Here is an 18,551-nt window from a genome sequence, read left to right as displayed (position 1 = left end):
ACAAACTTAGTTGCGAGATCCTTTAGGAGACAAATTAAAATACCAAAAATGCTCTCGGAAGTGACGTCAATCTTATGTGCGGTTTCTTTATTCCTACATACATTGAACATATCTGTTTCTCCATTTTCCTGCCCAAGTCATCCCAGCAGCACCATTTTAGCCACATAGGTAGTTGAACCGATGCGGGACGAGATTCTGTAGTTTTCTTCATTTACTTTGAGGATCTTTAATTCAATTTTTACTTTATGCATCTACTGAATAGGAAACCAACCTGTTATATTTTATTTAAACCGAGTATCACAAAAATACCTACTGGAAGACACTGAAGCTAGCTGATAAAGTTAACCGCACCAGATTCCTTTCTCGTAAGACGCAACAGTAAGTACAAACAAACACTATGCTACCATTATATATATCAGATCCCCCAAGAACAAGTATATTTGTTCGTTAGGGTTAAAGAAGAACATCTATGTGTAGTGCTAGTGATACGAAAATATCTTATTAATTGTGAATCGACATGATAGGAAACCGCGACTCACCGGTTTTCTGTGAAAGGATATTGTACATTTATTTCAGTTACAAGTAGATATTCAAGGAATTAGATTTCTCATCACAAACCACAGATTTATATTTTGATTTCTATATATATGTGTGTGTGTGTGTGTGTATTTGTATGTAGAGAACATTTTTAAAATATGAAAAACTTAATATCTCTGGATATGTCTGGAGCTGCTGAGTAGATTTAATTTCTAAAAGTAAAAAAAAAAAATATTGAATTTTTATAACAATTTGAAAAGATGTACAATTTTGGGACACAGTTAATCTCCAGGGATTAAAGGTGCAGTAGTATGTATTTTCCATCTTGCCATTTTATAGCACGATCATAAAAATGCTGTACATATCAAACATAATTTAAAGAACTTTGACTTTGCAATTGTATGACTTGAAATTGGGCCTCTGTCTCTTTAATTAGCTCCTGCTCCGTCCAACACTCTGCCTTCAGGACATTATCATAATATAATTCCTCTATTAGCTCTTTAATATCGTTTTTAGGAGTGTTGCGCTGAAAAGTTGTTAGTTTGGTAAGCTCAGCAGATGCGCAAGTGTGCTGTTCACTGCTGTTGCTAGTTTGAACGAGCTGAGTGGGGGAGAAGGAGGGGTGCTCTTTGGGGTTGGAGCTTGGCTTGGAGACTAAAGCTCCAGGAAGAAGTTATTTGGAATAGGTAGCATTTGATGATTCCTTTTGTGGCTCCACAATCAAAAAATGCTCTGATTTCAATTTTCTGTCTTGTATTTTATTGCATAAATTCAAGGACTGTCTTTAGTTTCTTGTGAGAAAATCTGATTGAGATGTTGCATATAAAGCCCTTAATCCATGTTATTTAATATAATGCAATATAATAAAATATAATAATTTGGCAGATGTTCTGTAGGGCTGGAGATATGGTTGAAAAACTTATCACAATATAAATGTTTAAATTCAGTCAATAAACTAATTTATTGATTCGTTTTTTGTTTTAAATATCTGAAATACTGTCAAACTAGTGGCATGACCTTTTCTTGTTTCATCCACAGTTTTCACTCCATGCCATATTTTAAGCACGGTGGCAAAACCTGAAACTGCTGCTGCGCTAGAGTACCTCGTGCTATTAAGAGCACTAGGTATTCTTAATAGCTCAACAGCTATTAAGAGTACCTAGTACCTCTCTTTTGTTGCTAGGTAACAAAAGAGAGGGTGAGTGATTTAGTTGATGCCGCCACACTTTCACATTGAATCCGAGCAGCAAAGTATTTCCGAGTATGGTGGGCGCAACATGGATTTGCTGCTGGGCAAAGTACTTGACTCCACCAGCCTTGTTTAGGTTGGCTGTAAGGATGCATTTGCTTAGCATTATTGTTTTGTGTGTTAATATTAAATTTTTCCTCACCTTTTTTGTGGTAAAAAGCTGAGGAAATTGCACCAATTTCCTACATGGTGCAAGGAAATTGCATCTATTCCCACTGGCAGAAAGTGTGGGAAATGTAGAAAGTGGATTGCTCGGCTAGATCTGTCACCCAGAAATTAGTTTCTGGACGATAAATTGTCCCAGAAGTTAATGCAATAAACTAGGGCTGAAACGATTCCTCGAATGATTCGAGTACCTCGATTACTAAAATTCCTCGAGGAAAATTTACCTGCCTCGAAGCTTCGTTAATTTATGTTTTATTAGTTAGCGCACCGTGTTCTGGCCGGGACTTCATTTGCGTTGCGCGGAGCTCTCACTTCCGCCTCTGAGTTGTTGACAAAAGCTAAGTCTCAGCGGCATAAAGTCCAATCTTCAAGATTGGCCCGTGGGGATTTTATGATGATGATTTTATGATTTGATGATAATGCCTGACTTTTTATCGTTTTTGGGGAACCAATAAGCATCCTTAAAATGACTGGGGAATGCCTGGAGTACGGCAGCATTTCTCCTCCGGGGCTGCTGGTTGAAAGCGAACGGCGGGAAGAGCGCTGAGGTGAGCGGATAGACTGAACAGGGCGGGCGGCTGAGTAGCTGATGCTTATCGTGTAAATGTAGCTTTACCGACGAACCGCACAATAAATTTAATATCCCGGTCTGAAGAAACGGGTGGCGGAGCGCATCGTACATGGCTGGTAGATGAGTTTCTGAGTGTGACCAGTGAAGGTGTCGTAAATATCCCGTATTGCTTCCCCCCGTGTTTGTCCCCCGGTCTAACGGTTCGTCAGTCCGCTGGTCTATTTCCTCCCCTCCACCCCATCTTACGTTCGTTCATTCGCCCTCTCCTCCCACTCCAGGCGGCATTTCCCGTATTTTCAAACCCAAAGCGTGACAGGTTAGGTGGCAAGGTGAGTTTAATTAATCTATTAAACTCACTGAAGATGAATACATAAACTAAAAGCTGGATTGTAGACATTTTTTATAAGCATATTTGTGAGCCTGCCTCTTTGTTATTAAATTCAATATAATTTCAGATTTTTCTATAACTTTTCTTCTGGTTAACTTAGAAAGTGAGCTATTATTGTTACAGGTTAGTTTTCTAAACTACAAAAAAGCAACTGTTAGGGATGCTCAAATATGAAAAATTGGACTGATATTGATATCTGTCCGGTACCGGTATTATGCCAGATTTACCAATATTTCATTTTATAATTTTTTTTTTATCCGATTACTCGATTAATCGTAAGAATAATCGATAGATTACTCGATTACTAAAATATTCGTTTACAACAGCCCTACAATAAACAATAATATAGTTATTATGAGACCCTTTTGAAGTTATGGTAATGGAATAGTAATGCAAGAACGTCTGCAAGGTCCTTCATGTAAACAACCATTAATTTGCCATGATAAAAGCTCCAACTGTGATGATACAGTTAGCTTAGCAAAGGATTGTGTTTAAAAATAATAATGGATAAACGGCTTAAGACCAGGTCACAAAAAAAAAAACCTGAAGATACTGGCAGAAAGTTTTTCAGGGTGAGTTTCAGAACTTTTGTTGATGAACATTATTTTGATACATTGTATGCCACAAGCATGCAGGCCTAGGTCTGCGCTGACTGTGATATTATGGTGACAAGGCTTTGAACAGAGTCCACGCTGACTCTGAGAGCTGCGCTACTGTTAAGCTATGAGGCTTGTTGTGCTTCGTCAGGCTTCGGAAGCTAAAAAGCCCGAACCGTAACCTCCCCTATTAGTCTCTGACACTAACGACAATAAACACATAATATACTTGAAAATAACATAAAAACATTGTCCATTAGAATGTTTAGATACTTAAATAGTAGAGATGTGCCGATCAGGTTTTTTCCTCCCGATACCGATACCGATCACCCATGATGGCCGATACACCGATACCGATCACCGATACCGATCACATAATTATTATTTATTTATTTTTTATCATAAACACTACCGGTTACATTATGTGGAAAAAGGAACCATGAATTCACCTTAATTTAGACAAAAACTTGTTTTTAATAACTTTTTCCAAGAAGAAAACTAAACAAAACAGGCATTGTGCAAATTGTACTGCTATTGGGAGTGCTATCTTTAACAGACTGAAAACATATGAAGGCATAAAACCTCTCAACATTGCCAAAAAGTTCAAGTATAAAACATTCAAAGGCAAATACAGGATCCATTACAATAAACAATCCAGAGTTACTGAATGAAAACTTCCTGTTAGCATGGCGGCTAGCTGATTACTGCTAGGTCTGATTGGCTGTTTCTGACTGAGCGGAGTAATTATGCAGGACAGGGAGGAGATCGATTATTTTTTCAGAGATTATCTGTCTCCTGTTAGGACAGCGGAAGTTTTAATACGTAGGTAAAATTTATTTTTTTAAGTTAGATGCTGCAGTTTTAAGCAGGTTCGGTGTGAGAATCACTACCAGGTGGAGCAGAAGCGAAGCTCCGTCTGTGAAATATTACTATCTGTAGCGTAGCAGCGGTTCAACAGCGAGAGCAGAACCAGCGTCTTACATCGCAGCTCGAAGACTTAAATAATTTTGCGGGTTATTTGTTTAGCTTTCTGACCTCATGCTAATCCGGGTGAGTGTTTGTAGCTGTGCGCTGCTTTACCTGCTATCTGATCCTCCGTATGTCTTTTTTACTGCAGTGAGCCTCGATGTAGCCAAACTCCGTCAAGTATGGCTTTGTTTTTATGTCGTATTAGCTTCGTTGTGTTGATGCATTTTGACGTGCTTCAATTTTCCGCAGCAACACGCAGCAAACTTCCCCATTCACTCAGTGCGTCATAGTTGCACATCGCTTAAGATTTGTTATTGCGCGTTTGCGCAGAGTGAAGGAAAGAGGAGACCAGCTGCACAGGCAGGCTGCGAAATGAGAAGTAGGTGATCGGTATCGGCAAAAGAGCCAATGATCGCCGATCACCGATCATGAACTTTTTCACGAAAATCGGCCCGATTATGATCGGTGACCGAGCGATCGGCACACCTCTATTAAATAGCACATTTTACAAGAACAATGTCCGAGAATATTGCCTACTAGCATAAGCTAAGGTTAATGTTAGCCACAAAGTTTAAGTAAAACTCACCTTCGTATCAGTAAATGTATAACGAGGCGTACATCTTAAAACCTTCCTCCAGCTTACTTGTTGGGGCTTCGGATCGATGTACAAACCTTGGCCAAGCCCTGCAAGCACCATTTTCAATAGATCGGAAACAATCGAGCCGCTTTTCCCCAAACGCGGAAGCTGAGGTGCAAAGAGCCCATTCCTTAGTGATGTCTTTTTTTCTGTTTTCCAGGATTCTACAATCAAACTTCTCAAAATGAGTGCTGCTGCATCCCAAAAAGTGGTCCTGAAAAGCACCACCAAAGTGTCTCTCAATGAGCGGTGAGGCACCATGCAAAGACCAACTTTGGCTTGTTAAGATTGTAATCTTTTCAAGAGGCTGCTGTGTGGGACTGAACCCAACATGGATACTGTTCTGACCCTTCCCAGTGTGTGCACTGCTCATTCAACATTGTCCGAATCAGTATTTTCTAACACATTGGGTGGATTTAATGTCAAAGCCATAGTAGGTAAAAGAGGGCTGTCCGGGCTAACTTACTTGTGTAAGCAGTGTATACATGTAGATAAGGGAAAAGGGTAGCGGTCATGCATGGTAAGCTGTTAACCCTGTGCTGAAACACACCACTGTCCATGGCAAGCTCTCATGTTTATGAGCACACAGAACTGTATACATGATGTATACATATTTAAAGATGAGCAGGAGGGCTCAAACAGGACTGAGAAATACTGCAGCTCCATGTGCTACTGATTCATGTTTTTCCTCTCTCAATGAAGCGTATGCTAATTTATTCACACATTCTATTATTGTTTCTCTCTCCTTAAAATTCACAAACTCAGTCCAAGCCTGGACGTGACAAAACTTTTATTTCTTTCCCCCTTGACCTTCCCTGCCCAACACCACACATTCAGTGGGCTCTTTGCAAGTCACGGTCCATGCTGTAAGTGGCTGAGTCGCAACTAATGTCCTGGGCCTCTGCTGTAGCATGGTGAAATCCCTGCCAATCAGCTGGAGGCCTGTAAGTGGCAAAGTGTAGCTCTTTTTCTAAAACCTTTTGTCTCGTCTTTAGATCTGTTTTCTCGCCTTTTTTTTCTAATTCACCTCTCCTGTGTAAAATTGTAATGCTAAGCCTAAACATGAATAATTTCTGAATAATTTAGTATATTATGCGAAAGAAAAAAGGTGCCCTCTAATAATCAGAAATGAGCCCTGACAATCTTTATAGCCGCATCTATAATGTGAATAATAACTTTGATGTGGAACCATGCTTCCTCCTCCTGCTCCCATCCCATCCCTGTCTTTTACTTCCTTCCTCTTCTTCCCTCCCACATCTGAAGCTTCACTAACATGCTGAAGAACAAGCAGCCTACTGCAGTAAGCATTCGAGCCACCATGCAACAGCAGCATTTGGCTAGTGCCCGCAATCGCCGGTTGGCCCAGCAGATGGAGAACCGGCCCTCAGTCCAGGCAGCTCTAAATCACAAGCAGGTAAGATGAAACATCTGATCTTTTGATTTCCTTTTCTGCATAGGGGGTTGTGGTGTTTGGTCAGAAAAAAGGCTGAACCACTTGTTTGGGTTTTGGCTCTCTTGGAATAGGCTACTGAACAGGTAACATAAACTACGGCCTAGTAAGGTTACGTGACTAAATCAAGTTCCGATAATGCTCTGCTGAAGCTCTATTCCCTTTTATTACGTAATAATAAAACTAAAAATTGCTATGTAGCCAAAATAACTTGTTGCCAGTAGTTAATTTTCTCCAGAAGCACTGTAAAAATATTGAATCTTGTTTTTACAGCTCAAGCGAGTTAAGGAGATGGATCAGCCTGCTCTTGCATCAGGGGAACTTCCTGGTGAATAAAATAAAATTAAGACAAAGCCTCAGCTAGTCTCAGTGGTTACAGTTTGAAGTAATATAAGTACAGTGGTGTGAGAAAGTGCTTACCCCTTCCAGATTTCCTATTTTGTTTTGCATCGTTGTCATACTTAAGACTTTCAGAACATCTAACCAATTCAAATGTTAGTCAAAGACAGACGTACACACAAAATGCAGTTTTATTCATTATTAAGGAAGAAAAAAATCGAAACCTATATTGCATATTATCAAGTTGAGCAGCAGTTACCCATACCAACTGCATAGATGTAAGAGGTTTTTTTTTTTTATATGTGCCTATGTTTCTAGAACATAACAAAACTGGAGTAGTACCCTGAGTGATAAATAGATGAGTAAATAAACAAAGTCTCAATCAGTTCTTAGGATGCAGCAAATGGTTTGAGTGTCCTGAATCTCCTCTCTGTCCAGAGTCTCATCATTGTTTATTATCAGACCCACTAGGTGGCATCATCTGCAAACTTCAGAACCCTGTTAGAAGAGTGGATGGCCACACAGTTATGAGTGAACAGAGGAAAATGAACCAGACAAAGCACATAGCCCTGTGGTGTGTCTGTATTGAGGACCAGGATGGATGATGTTTACATACTTTAAAGCTAAAGCATTTAAAAGAAGGATGTCCCAATCACGTAGTTCCAGACTCGATTGGAGTCAGGAGTTAAATCATGATCTGGGGATATGTACCCTGAGGACAAATGGTAATAACAGCAATCTGCTACATGGTGGTACAGAGTCAGAATATTATTATTTATCACAATAACTTCCGGGACAATTTATCTTCCAGTAACATTTGTTATCTTGACAGGCCTTGAAGCAATCAGTCTAACAGCAAGCTCAGCTTGGAGAGGAGATCCACTCCATTCTGTTTCCACATTGCGATGGAATCATGCAAGCACATGATTAAATATGTAAAAAAAGGAGCATTAGGCAGATCTGAATCTCCACTGAATTACACAAAGGGATATTGATTGATATTTGGGAAGATATTTGCAATTGTTTAATTTTCAAATCTCATGTGAAATAAATTGATATACAGAGCCACGATCTATTCCAAACCACTATAAAAACAGAAGCAAGTGTTAATAGGACTAAGTGTACATAGAAGGGGACCCAACACCTGTTCAAGTGAGTGGGAGATGGCCAGGCTTTTACTTCAAATGAAACTGTTGACAATAAAAAGCATGGGTTAACTGTTGAGCTTATCCTAATTTGACCGCTGCTCTCATACTGAACAAATACATTTAAATGTTCTATTTCTATGTGTATTTTCTATTAATTTTCTAAACCACAAGCTTTGAAATAGGCTTTGACTTCATTGGAATGTTATGCTCCTTCCAAGTTGTAACTCTAACAATTGGGTTTGGAGCCAATATTTTAGGGCAACCCCCATGCTTGCTGACTGCCCTTCTGTTTTGCCAACAAGTAGAGGAAGCACATTGCCCTTTAAGTATGATTCTGCTCCATAATTAGTCTAAATGACCTGAGTATATATGAAGAAGCAGCTTCATTCACCATTTATTTAAAGTGGATATTTTTCTTATGGCTTTCCATGATGCAAACTTTAATGATTGGTTGTTCCAGGTTGAATTTTCCTGTGTTGATTGTCACAAATGCATCTCCTTAACTCATGTCAGAGCCTAAAGCAACGCCTGGGTAAGGGTAGCATCCAAGCCAGACTAGGCCGGCCCATAGGAGTTCTAATGCGTGGAGGACCTGCTGGGAGCAGAGGTGGCTTGCGGGGACTGGCCAGAGGAGGATTTAGAGGAGTCAGAGGAGGAATCATGCGAGGGGCTTTGTCCCTGAGGGGTGTGTATCTACAGCTTTGCAGCCGATGAAGCTAAATGATGATTTTGCAAGATATGAGCTAAGATACAATGGCTTTTATTAATTCAGGAAAGCGAATTCCTACAGGTGGCCCCATGCGAGGCCGGGGTATAGCTAGCCGCATGCCGATCCGTAGAGGAGGCCGCTACCGTGGAGCACCTGCTGGACGAGGAGGAGTGATGTCCAGAGGAGCAGGTCGAGGTGGAGTAGCAAGAGGCAAGAGCTGACTTGCTTTTTTTATTTTTTATTTTTTGAATTAACCAAGAGTAGTTGCCGTCTCACCATAGAGAACATAAGCCCCTTTTGCACTGCACAGCTGAACCCCCGGTCGGCCCGGCTTCAAAGTCGTTTTTGCATTAGCACTTCCAGACCGGTACCACCCAGCTCCCTGGAACCATGAGAGCTGCGGTTCCAATCAGGCCGGCCAGACCGGGCCTGTTTGGTGTTAGCTGTTGATTGGTTCATTGGCTGTGGGGGCAGAACAAAGACCAGATCTCTGGATCAGAGGAGCACTAGACTTTCTCGATGGCTGCATCAATAAATTCCCATCATAATCTATTCTTACCCTAATTGTGCTGATTACAATCGCCTCTTCAGCCAAAGATTATAATGGTAAATGTAAATAACATTTCTCCAATTGAACCGATCAGAAGTCGGCTAGGCTAGCGGTTCTCAACGTGGGCGGTACCGCCCCCCGGGGGGCGTTCAGAGGGCGGCAGGGGGGGTGCTGGCAGAAATTTTTACAAAAAGGTGGGGTCTGGGATTCCTTTGGGGGGCGTTTGATTGAAGGTAAACTTTACACCTTAAATGCACAACAATACCAGTTTAGACTTTGAAAACTAAGACTGTATTGTATAACATTAAATCATGCTTGGCTGCAACGGTATCGATGGCAGCTCTTCTTCTTCTTCTATTCAGTGTTTGTAGCTTCTTGGCGCAGCTCCGTTCTCCTGCTACTAGTAGCTTCACCGCATCAGTTCAGCGTTACACCGGCTGATGACGTTGCTGTGATTCACTTTGTCTGGTATTTTTGTACAGTACACATGTTTTTGCAGTTCTGTGATCATGTCAAAGCAGCAACTTGTATTAAAAAGTGTTTTATTTCCGTTTGAAGGCTGCCCGCTTCCATGGAAGGACAACAGGAAATCGCTCTTATAAACATGTAATTACTAAAGTCACGATACCCTCACTTTGTATCCCTCTGAAAAATGAACCCATTTAAATAAAGCCCTCCATGGTGATACCTCGATAGAGAGCGTTCATTTTATAGCGTTAACATCGGTGCAGCAAGTGGTCCGGTATAAAACGGGTGTGATGGAACAACACAGCACTTTTAAATTTCAATAATCAGAATACCGAAATTGTTTCCATTGTTTTAAAAGGTTTATGTGAGTCTGCCTTTTCCCCATCGATACATTTTCCGATTGCTGCACACCATAGGGGGTTAAAAAAAAAAAAGATGCGCACATTGCGCAAAACTGAAACAGGAGAAGCGGAACATAAAACGGAACGACGAACTAGATGTGAATTATGGCATAAAAATAGAGAATCCGACACTGAACAGTGAAAAATCAACGCATGATGATTAGGCGACGCAGCAGGTGATGAGTGAAGATTACTGATGGTGAGCGTCAATAAATAAGTGATGCCCTTCCTGAAAGCTCTGGTTTGCACAATAAATGCCATGTGGGTGAAGTTTTATGGATGATACTCTGATGTCCCATTCTCCCGAAGGCAGCACAGAGCTTCACCACCAGAAACTCACAGAAACACTGAAGAGAAGAAGAGCTATGATTAATGTAGTTACAGTTCTATCCATGTTTTAATGTTGCAGAGCTCAGTCGGTTTTAAAGTTTAAACTGGCATGTTGTACATCTTTTATCTGCTCATTTATTTAACAACTACAAAATGGCACAGAACAAGAATATTTTTTCCACTCTGATTGGCTGCTGTTAGGCCTACCAATTTTAACTTGAATGTTCATTGCATTTTTCATAGACGCCTGTGAAAATAATTTCTATTCCCATTACTTTTTTGTTCTCTGGGAAATTATTTTTGCTGATAAATACAGAAGCAAGCATAAAAATCAAAACATCTACAATAGTGATAATAATATTAATAGTAAAATAATAGTCAGTGCAAAGTAGCCTACAAATTCTTTGGTGGGGGCGGTGAGGGACCTGGATAAAGGCTAGGGGGGCGCTGGCCCAAAAAAGGTTGAGAAACACTGGGCTCAGAGACAACATTCAGATGAGATTTTTTTCCCGTTAAATGTAAAGCTGAGATAAATGTTTCTCTCAGCTTCCTTGCTCATGAGCGCATACAGAAAAAGTGGGATGGGAGACTCAAGAAGAAAACTGTTCTGTGGTCGCTGGGGAGATCGCCTCGGTAGCTTTAGCAACAAGTCGATTTATGTGACGTATCCAACACAATGCAAAACGACCAGAGCCATGGCACCAATGGGACCGGGTCGAACGGAGCCGGGCTGGGCCAGGCCAGACCCTGCAGTGCAAAAAGGGCTATAATGTCACTTAAAAAAAATTATGTTGCTTTGTGTGTTGTTGTACAGGCCGTGGTGGACTTCGTGGACGTGGTGGATTCGCTGGTAGAGGAGGACGTGGTCGTGGGCGGGGTAGAGGAAGTGGTCGGCCAGCTGTAACCCGTGAACAGCTCGACAACCAACTTGATGCCTATATGTCAAAGACCAAAGGTCACCTGGATGCAGAGCTGGATGCTTACATGGCCCAGGCAGACCCAGACAGCATGGAGTAAAGGACTGAACATGAACTATGTAGTTGAAGTCAGGGCTATAGTTTAGCAGTAGATGGAACTGCTGACAAAAGAAGCAGTGTCGCCTGACCAATATTAAACACTGCAATAGCTACCTGTTGGAAGAACCCTTTTATTGTGGAATAGTCCTGATGTCTACAGATCTTGATTCTTCATCGGTAGCAATTTTTTTTTTTTTGAGTCAAAACTGTGTTTAAAACTTGTAAAACTGGTCCATGATCCTGGAGATGTCCCTCCCTGTGAAATCCATTTATTATTTCTGAAATGAGTTTACTGTTTTTTTGTTTTTGCTTAGACCTTTGGAGGAGATTGGTTGACGTGTCTTAACAACTGTATTCGGAAAACATTGTTTAAATTATGCATCAGATTGTCAGAAAAGAGTTTTAAGTCTTTTTTTTTTTTTCATTTTATATTTGGAAATTTTGTGAAGCATTTATAATTGTTTTCCCTGAAGCAAAACATTTGTTTTCAAATAAAAAAGTCTCTTTAGGTATGGTTAAGTTCATTTCTAAAATATTTTTCTTACACTGTCACCATTAACTTTTTCTTTTGAATTGTATTAAGTTGATAGGGAGCTTTATTTTCTTACCATTGATTGGTGCTGAATAAAATATGAATTTCAAGGGCTAAAGATGTATTGACCATGGCCAGTCGCCATTAGGAATTAGGAAATATGGATTAAAAATTAGTAAAGTTTTTTTTTTTTTTTTTTTTTACCTTTGGAGAGGCGGGCTCAAAGTTAAAAAGGAGCATAGAGAGCCATAGACATAATATAAGGATAGACGCCTCATGGACCGCTCTCGCCTATTGTCCCTGACAAGATTTAGGGCGGCCATCTTGGAGCGGTACACCACTCCACTCAGCCTTATGTGTTTAGCAGGCATAATGACGTATCAGCGCATTTAATCGATCATAACACACTTTTTTGTTACTGGAAACTAGGGCTGTTGTAAACGAATATTTTAGTAATCGAGTAATCTATCGATTATTCTTACGATTAATCGAGTAATCGGATAAAAAAAAATTATAAAATGAAATATTGGTAAATCTGGCATAATACCGGTGTTACTATCAGATATCAATATCAGTCCAATTTTTCATATTTGAGCATCCCTAACAGTTGCTTTTTTGTAGTTTAGAAAACTAACCTGTAACAATAATAGCTCACTTTCTAAGTTAACCAGAAGAAAAGTTATAGAAAAATCTGAAATTATATTGAATTTAATAACAAAGAGGCAGGCTCACAAATATGCTTATAAAAAATGTCTACAATCCAGCTTTTAGTTTATGTATTCATCTTCAGTGAGTTTAATAGATTAATTAAACTCACCTTGCCACCTAACCTGTCACGCTTTGGGTTTGAAAATACGGGAAATGCCGCCTGGAGTGGGAGGAGAGGGCGAATGAACGAACGTAAGATGGGGTGGAGGGGAGGAAATAGACCAGCGGACTGACGAACCGTTAGACCGGGGGACGAACACGGGGGGAAGCAATACGGGATATTTACGACACCTTCACTGGTCACACTCAGAAACTCATCTACCAGCCATGTACGATGCGCTCCGCCACCCGTTTCTTCAGACCGGGATATGAAATTTATTGTGCGGTTCGTCGGTAAAGCTACATTTACACGGTAAGCATCAGCTACTCAGCCGCCCGCCCTGTTCAGGCTATCCGCTCACCTCAGCGCTCTTCCCGCCGTTCGCTTTCAACCAGCAGCCCCGGAGGAGAAATGCTGCCGTACTCCAGGCATTCCCCCAGTCATTTTAAGGATGCTTATTGGTTCCCCAAAAACGATAAAAAGTCGGGCATTATCATCAATCAATAAAATCCCCACGGGCCAATCTTGAAGATTGGACTTTATGCCGCTGAGACTTAGCTTTTGTCAACAACTCAGAGGCGGAAGTGAGAGCTCCGCGCAACGCAAATGAAGTCCCGGCCGGAACACGGTGCGCTAACTAATAAAACATAAATTAACGAAGCTTCGAGGCAGGTAAATTTTCCTCGAGGAATTTTAGTAATCGAGGTACTCGAATCATTCGAGGAATCGTTTCAGCCCTACTGGAAACCATATTGAAACATCTATCAAAGCAACATTTATAAACAATTGTATTTTTAAGTATGTTTTTAATACATAGTTCATCATATTTAAATATGCTTAGTGGCTATAACAATAGAATAGGAATGGAATATTCTGATATCGATGAATGAAGAGCAAAAATATATGGTACTAGCTTCTGTCAAATTTTAATTAATCGAGTTTGATGGATTAAAATGCCACGCCCAAATCAAAATCGATGTTATCCCACACAAACATCTGTTTATTTACGTCATAAAATGCTTATCGCACACAAACACCTGTTAAATCTGCGTCATCAAATGCTTATCGTATAAAACGACCGTTAAATCTGCGTCATAAAATGCTTATCGTATAAAAACATATGGTTTGATTTAAATTAAGCTCTTATCAATGTAAAACAGGCAGCATTCTGGAATATTCTCTCTCTTGCATCATATTAAATTCTTATCAAAATAAAACAGACAACATTCTGGAACCTTCTCATTCTGGAACATTCTCTCTTGCATCACAATAAATTAAGTTCTTATCAATGTAAAGCAGGCAGCATTCTGGAACCTTCTCTTTTATATCAAATGGTTAATAAGGGGTCAGGACCTCTTTGTGACTTTTGACCCAGTTATACCAATGCAGCTCCTCCTCAAGCAGAGAATAAGGGTCAAGGAGCCTCTTTCAACATATAAATCTAAGTTCTTATCAATGTAAAGCAGGCAGCATTCTGGAACATTCTCTTTTGCATAATATAAATTAAGTTGATATCAATGTAAAGCAGACATGATTCTGGAACATTCTCTCTCTCTTGCATCATATAATTTCTTATCAAAATAATACAGGGAACATTCTGGAACCTTTTCATTCTGGAACATTCTCTCTTGCATCATATAAAATTAAGTTGATATCAATGTAAAGCAGACAATGTTCTGGAATATTCTCTCTTGCATCACAATAAATTAAGTTCTTATCAAAATAATACAGGCAACATTCTGGAACCTTCTCTTTTGCATCATATAAATCAAGTTCTTATCAAAATAAAACAGACAACATTCTGGAACCTTCTCATTCTGGAACCTTCTCTTTTGCATCATATAAATCAAGTTCTTATCAATGTAAAGCAGGCAGCATTCTGGAACCTTCTCTTTTATATCAAATGGTTAATAAGGGGTCAGGCCCTCTTTGTGACTTTTGACCCAGTTATACCAATGCAGCTCCTCCTCACGCAGATAGACTCCACCCCCAACTGCTTTTATCTTCCTGCTCCTGGCAGATTCCCCAGCCCACTTTTATGAATGAGCCAATAGAGATAAAGGGGTGGGATTTCTATTTTTCTGCTTTAAATAATTTTCGGAGGCCCTGTCATTCTACTTGTTGCATTTGTTAGAGGAAGATCCACTTTGATCTCACAGAAAACAAACAAACAAACAAAAAAATAATGGTTCGCATTAAAAGAGAAAAGCCTCAAAAGAGAAGACATCAGGAAACCAATCGACTGCCATGTGGCTCATCTGCAGATGGACAAACCATCACGAGACCCTGCTTCATCACTGATGCTTCATCCTCTACACTCCTGGATAGAAATCTGATCCTACCTCCATCAGCATTCGAATCCTCAATTCAGCACGAGATTCCCACCTTCCAGGACTCCAAGCATCCCCCTACGCCTGATTCCTCTGGAGCACCCCCTGCGTCTTCTGAAACTCCTTCATCCGGCGTGGGAAAAAAACGACACCGCACAGTGTTACCCAGTGGGACATCGCTCCTTTGTGAGAACCCAGACCGCACATTGGGTGCACCACGCAAGGCTACCTTTTTTCTGTGCCGAGTGCAGAATCCATCATGCCATGTCCTGCAACAGGAGTGGTCATTGAAAGCTTATGGAATGTCTGGAAAATGGGGATACCTTTTTCGTTATGAAACAGGAGAACTCTCTGTGTATCAGCTCGAGGAAGAAAAAGAACAACTAACAGCCTCATCAGTGACATGCAATCTGACCTACAACGACTGGGCAGTGTTAAGGTTGGCAGTTCCTCGCAAGAGAAAATTAACCCCACAACCAGAGGACTATAAAGAAAGGCAAGAAGAAGGAGGAGAAGAAGGTGAGGAAGGAGAAATTAAAGATTCCCCTCCACCTTTCAAGCAAGCTAAACTGCAACCCTTTCCCTCTGATCCTGAACTTGCTAAAGGTAAGATTATCTTTAGTGCGGTCTGGGAAAGCAAAACTACTCCATCTGGGCGCTGGTTTTTACGCGCCAGCATCCGTGAGATCAACTCGGACACTACCTGTGACCTGTTTGTGCTGGAAACTTTCAATTCAGACACAGGAATATTCAGGACCATGCTGGCTGTCCCGTTTCAGGTATGGTCAGATAAAATCTGGCAAGTTGGAGATCTGATCTCCAACTTGTTTCGAAGCTCCCGCACTTGGATGGATATTTTAACTGTCAAGAAAAGATTGAGATTTTTAGCTCCGCCTCCAGAGCCAACCTCCTCTGAGGACCCGCCCCCTCACCACTCTATATAATGAGAGGATTTCAGAGGGGGGAGGCCTGCCACAGACCATCTTCTGCTCATCAGGGGAGCTGGACTTCTCTTCCATTTGAAATACCAGTCATTCTTAAAAACTTTCAGAGTAGTGTATGACAAGCGCAGACTCTTGGCTGATGGAAAAACCCTCCCTTTTGGATACTAAAAGGCAGAGAGAGAGAGAGAGAGAGAGTGACACAGAAAATAAAATAAAATGTCTCAAATGATGGATTTTCAAGAGGTGAAAAACTTTGATCCAAAATTGCAGTGCCCTTTTTCATGTCTCATTACCGGACCCAGCGGTTCTGGGAAAACAAACTTTGTATTCAATGTTCTTGAAAATTGTTTGTCTACTATGAGTGAAAAACCAGAAAATGTTGTGTACTTTTTTGCCTCTATGCAGCTGAAAAAAACAAATAAAAATTTAAAACTCATACAAGGTCTTCCAGATGATTTTATAAATGACAGTACCCTCTTTCCTCCAGAGGCCTCCTCTCACTTAGTTATAATTGACGACTTGATTTTTGAGGCTGCAGAGCATCCGGATGTAGTAAAAGTTTTTACACAGTACCGGCATCATAAAAGAATCAGTGCATTTTTCTTGACCCAGAATCTTTTCCTTAAAGGAAAACATACCAGAACAATTAGTTTGAATTGTACCTACTTTGTTCTATTCAAAAATCCGAGGGATAAATTGCAAATCAGTATTTTAGCTCACCAAATGTTTCCCAGTAAAAAATCTTACTTCCTGGAGAGCTTTCGAGACGCCACCAGCGTTCCGTACGGATATATAATTGTTGATTTCACACCAGACTGCCCAGATGAGTACAGGTTACGCACTGGACTACTTCCAGGGCAGTTAACCACTATTTATTTGCCACAAAAGAAGAAGAAAAGCTACTGATGCTTTTGCAATGTCTGCACGTATAAAACGCAATGCCCATTTTCTTAAAGCTCTCTCTCAATCCAGCCCTAAACAAAGAAAGGATTTTTTGAAAACCTGCTCTGCAGACTTTATTCAAACCCTGTGTGAAGTCGCGTTAAATGTTCTTAAAGGCAACATTCACCTTTCCACTTCACATTTCAACGCCTTGAAGAAACAAAAAAAGTATATCAGAATTTTAGCGGATAAAAAGGTTGGAATCAAAAGAAAAAGAAAAATTCTGAGCTCTCAGAGTGGAGGATTCCTTCCATTAATTGCTGCGGTTGTTCCCATTCTTGGTGAAATTTTGTCTGGCATAATTAGAAAATAAAACATGGCACAAAAAATGTACTTGATCTCTCCTGACCAACTCAATCAACATCTGAGTCAATCAAAAAACACTACAATAAGAGACAACGCAGAATGGAACCTGGATCAAGAAATGAGGCTGATTTTAGAACATCCCACCATGTCCTCTTATGAAAAGATAAAAAAATATGATGCACTTTTACAGCGCTATTTGACTTTAATGAAACAAGGCCAGGCCGAAGAAGAACGGGTCACGTTTTCACTCCGAAAGCAGGCCACAGATGAGTCAGCAGAAACACAGCAAGGAGAGACTCTGCAGCAGCAGCAGCAGCAGCAGCAGCAACTTGAGGCCTCAGGGCCGTTGGCTGCAAGTCAAGATAAGGTGTCAGAGGTATTGATAGCCATTCCTAAACAATCACACAGGAATGCAGAGTATATATTAACAAAACTGAGTCAAAACAGTGACGGATGGACAGCAAAAGGTGAATTGATCTATAAAGGGAATGTCATCCGTGGCTCACACATCTTAGACTTAGTGAAACATCTCTTGCTTCCTTTTAAAAAACAAAGCCTAGCCACACCACCTATGGGTTGGACAAGTTTTCTAGATTCTTTAAGGGAAATAAATATTCCCTCATCTTTTGTGAAAAACCCACATGCTCGTGAGCAGTACAAGAAACTACACGGGGAGACTTCTACTTCTGAAAAGAGTCCACTTTCTGGTCCTTTCAAGAAGGAAAAGAAAGATTATATTTTGTCTCCTAGCTGGACAGCAACTGCCGGTAATGATGAAAAAGACGGCAAGCCAATAAGGAAAATAAGACATCCTCCAAAATGGATCACATTTTCCCAATAGCAAAAGAACAAAAAAAAAATGACATGACATGTATTGTGATTGTTCAATAAAATGTTTTATTGATCAAACATTTTTCTTTGTTTTTGGTCATTCTTACAAACAAAAAAATCATTGCTCTTTTTTAATTATTTTTTTAAATAGGGGGGAAAGCAACAACAAAAAAAACACATTTATTTTTTAATTCCATACATTTCTTTAAACATCTGCAAAGAACAAGCTGAGTGAGTGAAAAAACACAGACTGTCACCAGTGATACATTTCTGATATTTTTTGACAAAATTATAAACCATCTTATCATTTTTATCCACATCATCAGAGTACTTTG

General features: G+C 40.2%; 2 protein-coding genes across 3 annotated transcripts; both read left to right on the top strand.

Moving 5' to 3' along the window:
- The first annotated feature begins 107 nt into the window (after window positions 1-107).
- chtopa (chromatin target of PRMT1a) lies at window positions 108-12,031 on the top strand. 2 transcript variants are annotated; one of them, XM_014975295.2, is made up of 6 exons: window positions 108-378; window positions 5,273-5,361; window positions 6,376-6,526; window positions 8,563-8,734; window positions 8,840-8,968; window positions 11,322-12,031. In XM_014975295.2, the coding sequence occupies exons 2-6, from the start codon at window positions 5,297-5,299 to the stop codon at window positions 11,522-11,524; spliced, it is 720 nt and encodes a 239-aa protein (XP_014830781.1). In that variant the 5' UTR covers window positions 108-378; window positions 5,273-5,296; the 3' UTR covers window positions 11,525-12,031. The 2 variants fall into 2 exon arrangements, with proteins under 2 accessions (XP_014830781.1, XP_014830780.1); XM_014975294.2 differs by having other exon boundaries at window positions 8,822-8,968.
- A 144-nt stretch (window positions 12,032-12,175) lies between these two features.
- LOC148156338 (uncharacterized) lies at window positions 12,176-16,401 on the top strand. The gene has a single exon (XM_088010026.1). The coding sequence runs from the start codon at window positions 15,049-15,051 to the stop codon at window positions 16,135-16,137; it is 1,089 nt and encodes a 362-aa protein (XP_087866152.1). The 5' UTR covers window positions 12,176-15,048; the 3' UTR covers window positions 16,138-16,401.
- The last annotated feature ends 2,150 nt before the right edge of the window (window positions 16,402-18,551 follow it).

This window comes from Poecilia mexicana, unplaced genomic scaffold (assembly GCF_051168715.1).
Source record: "Poecilia mexicana isolate PSO_F unplaced genomic scaffold, ASM5116871v1 scaffold_11, whole genome shotgun sequence".
Taxonomy (NCBI): domain Eukaryota; kingdom Metazoa; phylum Chordata; class Actinopteri; order Cyprinodontiformes; family Poeciliidae; genus Poecilia; species Poecilia mexicana.
The sequence above is the reverse complement of the archived record's forward strand: the minus strand, read 5'-3'. Positions and strand labels throughout refer to the sequence as shown.